This window comes from Echinops telfairi, unplaced genomic scaffold (assembly GCF_000313985.2).
Source record: "Echinops telfairi isolate 266 unplaced genomic scaffold, ASM31398v2 ScPeMD7_31;HRSCAF=116, whole genome shotgun sequence".
NCBI lineage: Eukaryota > Metazoa > Chordata > Mammalia > Afrosoricida > Tenrecidae > Echinops > Echinops telfairi.
Genome location: NW_022103928.1, coordinates 28,399,614 through 28,406,678, shown reverse-complemented (window position 1 = coordinate 28,406,678; position 7,065 = coordinate 28,399,614). Strand labels below are relative to the sequence as shown.

Here is a 7,065-nt window from a genome sequence, read left to right as displayed (position 1 = left end):
GGAAGGGAGAAACAAGAACAGAGCAAAACCAAAGGGGACCCAAGACTTTCAAGCAGAGCCTTTCCACGCCGCCGCATGAGAAAACAACAGATGTGTGAGGACCATGGAGACCCGGATCTGCAGCTTCTCTTTTTAAAATGAGCAACCTGCCCACGCGAGGGCGTCTTGCCCAACGGAGGAGTCGGAACCTGCCTCTTTGAGTAGAGGCCTCGCCCCTCCCTCGTGCTTTCCCAGCCCATAGACTGTGGCTTCCCTTCCGGCCCGCCTGCTCGTCCGGGGCATCTGTCTAGCGGCAGACGTGTTGGAGTTTTCAGGCTCTGCTTGTTCCTCACAACCCCCTCCCCACCCACCCGTTTAGCTGCACATTCTCTCATTCATTCACAGCCGCACCCACACATCTGCTCCCTGGGTGGTCTCCTCCACCAGGCTTTGTGCCAGGCATGGAGGATCCAGGCGGGGTTTCAAACTCCCACCCGGCACACAAAGGTACGGGGAGGCCCCAGACTGGGGCTGCCCGTTCCTCCACGTGTTCGTTCAAGGGGCTTCCACAAGCCAGCCCTCCCGTGGCACCCGTGGGCCCCCCTTCCTCGGATGGCAGGCCCTCCAGGAGCACAGGATCAGGGGTGGGGAGGGCAGGTCCGGCCGTACCGGAGTTGTCCTCATCCTTCCGGACCTTCAGCGTCACCAGGTCCTCGCACTGCCGCAGGATCTGCATGGCATCCTCCATGGGGCAGTTGTTCAGTCGGATGTTGTCGATGGCCAGTAGCTTGTCACCTGGCTCGAGGGTGCCCGTCCTGCGCAGGTGGACGTGGGGATTGCAAGAAGCATGGCATGCAGAAACTGTAACCCTCCCCCACCCCCACGGCCCTTGCCCAAGCCTACCTATGTGCGACACTGCCTTTCTTGATGTCCGAGATGATCAGAGGCTCCCCTCGCTTCCTGCTGCTCGCTGGAGAAAAGGGGGCATGGGTCCAACCTTCAACTGTCTCAGTCTTGGGATGGCCATGTCCCAGGGTACGGCGAGGTGGTGGGGCAAGAGCTCTGGGCTCTGCTGCCTGCTCACATCCTGGTCCCCTGGCTTCCTGGCTAGGCAACTGAACGTAAAATCAACTCAACTTTCCGTACCTCGGTTTCTCTTCTTTAGAAGCAGGGTTGCTGGCATGAACCCCCGTGGGGGTGCTGTGAAATGAGACTAGATACTGCAGGCACAAAATCTAGGGTGCTGCCGAGTTCATAGTAGGTGCTCAATAAATACCACTCTTTCCTCTGCCAGCTAAGCCTACCCCTCCCCTGCCCCCCACCAAACTGTGAGCTCCTTGGAGGGTGGGCCTAGCTCATATCTGTCTCCCAGAACCTACTCTGTCCTACTATGAATTAAGCACCTGCAGCTGGGCCCTGGGAACACAGTGTTTATTACCTAGAAAACCAAACCACTCTGAACTAAGGGGGCCTCACCCACCACAGGCCCCAGGAGACCTGTGAGGCCGGGCATTCCCACCTCGGAATTAGAAGTTGAGGTTTTGGGGAAGTTGGAATCAAGCTGGAAGATACGCACAAAGTGGACCAGGATCAACATGAGGCAGCCCCGATTGTAGCGCCCCCCCCCCCAGCTGTGCCGTGGCCCAGCTGCCCCTGAAATGCTGATTGGAGCAACCAAGCCCTCCCCAGCCCCCAGCCCCTGAGCAGCAGTGACAAGCTCTTTGTGGGAGCAGCTGAGCCTTGAGGGGCCATGGGGAGGGCTGAGCAGGGGAGGGGACTCACAGCTGATGGTGATGCCCAGCTCCACACCCCGCCTCTTGGGAAGCTTCACGTGGAAGGTGCCGCTGCTTGGGATGACGGACTCTGGGGACACACACGGATGACATGAGACCCCCGGGGTCCCACTCTGGGCACATCAGGTCCTGCTGGGAGGGAGCACCAACAGCCACCACCACGGCAGCTGAGGGAGCTGAGGCACAAAACCAGGCAGATTTGCCCAAGACAACCAACTCACCCGGTCAGAGCAGAGAGGGGGTTTGAACCTCCCAGCGAGCGCCTCCAGGGTCAAATCCAGCCCCCAGGGCCAACTAAAAACGACTCGATGCCAGGCTGAGGTGGGCTTGTTTCCCGGGATTTACATCATAACCCTAGACACACCTGCTGGGCATGCGTTGGGCTGCTAACTGCAAGGTCAGCGATTCGAAATCACCAGCTGCTTCTTGGGAGAAAAACCAAGAGCTTCTACACCCATAAAGAGCGACAGGCTCAGAAACCCACCGGGGCAGTTTCCATCCTATCCTAATGGGTGCCAGGGGTCGGAATCAACTCAATGGCGGTGAATTTGGATTTTTTAGAATCGGAGCCCTACCCCACCCCATAGTGTGGAAGGAATCGTTTTACAGAGGGAAAGTGTCCTATCCAAAAATCACAGGGCCTAAATCACAGGAGCAGAATCCTAACACAAGTCATTTGGCATTCTTTGCCTATCCCATGCAAATCAGAAGCCGGGAGCTGTTTGCTGTTTTCAGAGCCCACCAGGCTCTGCTTCACTACAACGTCTCTCATCAACCCAGCTCAATGTGGGGAGCACCTTCCTCCCCAGCGAGGGGGACCTTTCTCTGTACCATTAGTGCTCAGTCAGAAACTGTCCCTGGGGGCAGGTGAGTAGGGTGGGGTGGGAGAACCTTTGCTGGAGGCAGGAGCAGAATGCTGACGGGAGGAAACAAAGGGGCTGCAAGAAGGGTCCTGCACTCACCTGCCACATCGAACTCGATCTCCAACACAACCTTGTGGGCCAGAGCAGCATCCCGCAGCAGCTGGTTGGCTTCCTCCATGGTTCCATCCTCTGTGGCAATGCCATTGATGGAGAGCACACGGTCCCCCACCTGCAGCAGCCCACACCTGAACCGGGGGCAGCCCCGCAGGGAAGAGGCTGGCATCAAGGCTCCAGGGAGAGACAGGATCCTGGGCTGCACAGGGGCATGCCCAGCTCTGGCTGCCCCGACTGCCTGCCTGGGGCTTTCCCTCCCCAGCTGGGTTTGCTTCTCAGGTCTGCCTGGATGAACTGTCTCCTCCAGCAATCTGCCATAGGGCTCTGGCCAAGTAAGGGCTTGGGCTTGTAGGACCTGCTTTGTCTAACCAGTGGAGACGATGACATGGGCCTTAGAAAATGGATAGGCAGGGTGCTGAAGTCCATGGACTCTATCAAGTCCCGGGAATGCCAATCACGAGCTACGTGACTCTGAGTCAGCCTCTCTGAGCCACTGTTCCTTGTCTATGAGATGGTGCCGACAGATATCTTGGTTATATGAGATAGGCTTCTGAAGGCTGGGACGTGGTGTGGACTCAGTTTCCCTGGTCATCTGTGGGCCCCTGATTTAGAAGATTAATGGGCACAGGGACGAGCAGCAGGCTCACCTCTCAGCCGGACTGTCGGGCTCGATGAAGCGCACAAGGGGTGGGGAGGACAGAGTCTCGGTAGCAAAGATGCCACCCTGGAGCTGAAGGCCGAAGCCGCTGAGGGGGTCTCCGCAGAGCACGATCTCGGTGGTCTCTGTGTGCACGATCTGTCCACCTGGTCCCACTGTGCTGGAGGCCAGTGACACTGTGGGGCAGGTGAGCATGGGTACTCAGGTAGATCACCCTGTGGGGCCTTCCTGCCTACCCACCCGAGTCTGAAACCTGGAGACAGATACCAGTCCGTAAGCATCCTGCCTAAGCTGTCCTGAGCCTTACATAGGAAACAAGGTGCCCACCCGGCACGGCTGGCACCACTGGGACTGCTCTGATGTCAGACAAGAGACTTTCAGGTCCCCACTGTTATGTTCTATTTTGACGTTAGCACAAGGGTAAGTCCATGCAGTGCTCTCACATTCTAGACACTTGTATTCAACAAACAGTACAGCACACGAGGCTGCCCTTCGTTGATCTCGCCTCCACCTAGGCCCACGCCCATCTGAAGCCAGGGTTTCCATCAAGGGTCGTGAGTGTTTGAACTGTCCCCCCAAAGAACGCTGTGCTCTTGGACCAACATCACCACCCACGACAGCTTCAGCATCTGCCTGGGACTCCAATCATATTCTTTTTCTATGTTCTTTGAGTCTGGAGAACAACACAAAGCCTGAAAGGGGCAAGACCAGGGCTACAGGGTGCGTGGGGTGCATTTATTCCCAGTCCTCAAAGGGCAGACCTCACCGTGCTCCAAGAAAAGAGCGTATTCACGACTTTCTCGACCTTTTCTCACCGATGCCGTTTTCCGTTTCCTTAAAATGTCTTCTTCACGGTTGTCCTGTGCCCTTTGAGAAAAACTTCAAGATTACCCACCCCCCCAAAAAAAAAAAACCCAAACAGTCTCCATAACCTTCTGAGCCGCCCTCCCTGTCTTGAATTTAACTAGTCTAGTGAATCCCCTAGTCCTGTCTTGATCGGATCTTGCTCTCTGGATAGCACTGGTGAATCCAAGACTCATCCCTGGTTATGATTTTGCTCCATAGAATCATCTTCCTGTCTTCCATCTTGCTGGAGAGATGGATGGCGAGATCAGCTCTCTGAGCCAGCGGATTTTCACACAATGGTCTTGGCACCCACTGAGCCCAAAGCTTGTGGGGGCCAAGATGGTCCTTCGCTGTTGAAAATGCCAAAAAGAAAAGAACATGCCAATCCATGGGTGAGGCCAACTTCCTTAGCTGCTACATCGACGGTATTTCTAGTTTCCTTCCACCGCCACTTGCCGAGCCTTCACCCACAGTTTCTTCACTGGTCGAAGTGAATGGTCTTCCCACCCTTGGCTCATCTGTGAGGTCTCCCCACCATTCCTTAAAACACTCGAACCATCTGAAACTGTCTTCTGAGGGGCCCTATCGTATACACTCATTGCATCTTTCCAATGCTTTTGGAAGATGTCCACTTGGGTTTTGATAAAAATTCGCTATTAACGCTGACCTCAAAATCCTTTTTTAGTCCGTTCCCCAGCCCCCTCCCATAGCACAAAAGAAACCTTTGAGATGGAATCGATGTGATAGCCATGAGATTGCTTTTGTCTTTTGCCTCTCTCAAGAGAGACGAAGGTAAGGGCATTCCTGAGAGAAACTTGGCTGCAGCCCCTGGTCACAGAGGCATGCTTAAATATGCGTTGTTTGCAATAAACTGGTGCCTGCGTGAACCGGTACCCTCGCAGCAATACTTATTGACTCACCCTGGCATACACTATTTTTTAAAAAAACAATGCTTTTTAACATTGCTATGGGGCTGGTTCTGACTCGTGGTGCCCCCCCCCCCCCCCCCCCTGTGTTACAGAGATGTGCTACCCAGGATTTTCTGGGCTGTCATCTTCCTGGAAGCAGGTCACGCAGGCCTTTCTTCCACAGTGCTGCCGTGTGGGTTCAAACCCAACGTGACCGCCAAGTCCACTTGGATTCACAGGGACCCCATCAAACAAAGCAGACCTGCTCCACGGAGACCCCAAGGCTGCCATCAGTGTGGAACCCACAGCCACATCTTCCCCGAAGACCAGCTGGTGGATTTGAACTGTCGTCTGGGTTAACAGCCCAGCGCTTGAACCACTGTTCAAGTATGTACCTTAACGGTGGCACAATGGTCAAGCACTCATCTGGTAACCAGAAGGTCAGTGGTTCGGCCCCACCAGCTGCTCCACGGAAGAGAAAGTCGCAGCCTGCTTCTGCAAAGGTTTACAGCTTTAGAAACCAGACGGAGGATAGGTCTATTTGGTCCTACAGCAGTGGTTCTCAACCTTCCCGTGCCAAGACCCTTTAATACGGTTCCTCATGTGGGGGTGGTGACCCCCAACCATAACATTATTTCCATTGCAACTTCACCACTGTCATTTTGCTATTGTTATAAATTGGATGACCCCTGTGAAAGGATCGTTTGACCCCCAAAGGGGTCGCGACCCACAGGTTGAGAACCACTGCCCTACAGGCTCCCTGTGAACCTGAATTGACTTGACCATGGCGGGTTTTCTTCTTTGATATTATGTTATGTTGTTTGGGGTATCATCTTCACTGAGATACATAACTCGGGACCTAACGCTCATTTAAAGTGTATCGTCCAACGGTTTTCGGTATGCTCACAAACTTGCGTGCGATGTCCCCCATCATTCCTCAGACACGTTCCTGTCATTGCAGTAACAAGCCCTGCTTGTTCCCATTAGGTGTCCCGCCCAGTGTTCCCACTGCCACCAGTCCTTGGGAACCATCTGGTAATCCACTTTCTTCTCTAGGCATCTGCCCATTCTGGACTTGTCACGTGAATGAACCAGGTAGCATGTGGCCTCTGTGACTGCCTGCTGTCGCTCGGCACATTTACAAGGTGCGTTCACGCTGCGGCCCGTGTCAGAGCTTCATTTCTTTCCATGGCCCCCTAGCCGCTCGTCAGTGGATGGTCACGGGGTTGCTTCCACCTTTGGCAACAATGCAGCCATGAACAGTCACATGAAAGTTTTCCTGTGAGCATATGTTTTCATTCCTGTTGAGTATACACCTAAAAGAAGTTGCTGGGTCAAGAGAGAAATATAATATTTAACTGGCTGGGGTGGCGTAGCTTCAAAAATATCGTGGAAACTTCCCATTAGGCTTCAATTCCCTTTTTCCATGAACTCTCCAAGGTCCTCTCATATTATAGTACGACTACAGTATTTATTATATATGAAAGGGCACTGGTGGCACAGTGGTTAAGCGCTCAACGGCTAACCATAGCAGTGGTTCAAACCCATCCAGCCACTGGGTGGGTGGAGGACGTGCCAGTGGGTTCCTGTACATTTGCAGCCTTGGCAAGCTGGTGGGCAGTTCTACTTTGTCCTCCGGGGCAGCTAGGGGGCGGTGGTTTTTTGGGTATTACATAGGAAATAAAGTTTACCGCTATCTTCACTCTCTTACAAAGTAGATACCATTGTACTACTACTGTATTACACATTATAGTTTATATGACATACCACAATAAGTTAAAAGTACCATGTCAAGCGTACTACGTCATGACCTATAATTTCATTATGAGAGCCTTAATCATAAGAATGGTGACTGGCGCATCAGAGGAGGTACTAAAATTATTTGATTAAACTGTTGAATTGCT

General features: G+C 53.5%; 1 protein-coding gene across 1 annotated transcript in view; it reads right to left on the bottom strand.

The window, feature by feature from the left end:
• The window catches only part of LOC101638365 (glutamate receptor-interacting protein 2), a 48,951-nt gene that overhangs the window by 24,036 nt on the left and 17,850 nt on the right, over window positions 1-7,065 (bottom strand). The window contains exons 12-16 of the mRNA XM_045290134.1: window positions 3,397-3,583; window positions 2,735-2,880; window positions 1,762-1,842; window positions 883-949; window positions 649-794 (exon numbers count right to left, since the gene is read on the bottom strand). Of these exons, the coding sequence (XP_045146069.1) occupies window positions 649-794; window positions 883-949; window positions 1,762-1,842; window positions 2,735-2,880; window positions 3,397-3,583 (627 nt within the window). The remainder of the gene's footprint in view (window positions 1-648; window positions 795-882; window positions 950-1,761; window positions 1,843-2,734; window positions 2,881-3,396; window positions 3,584-7,065) is intronic.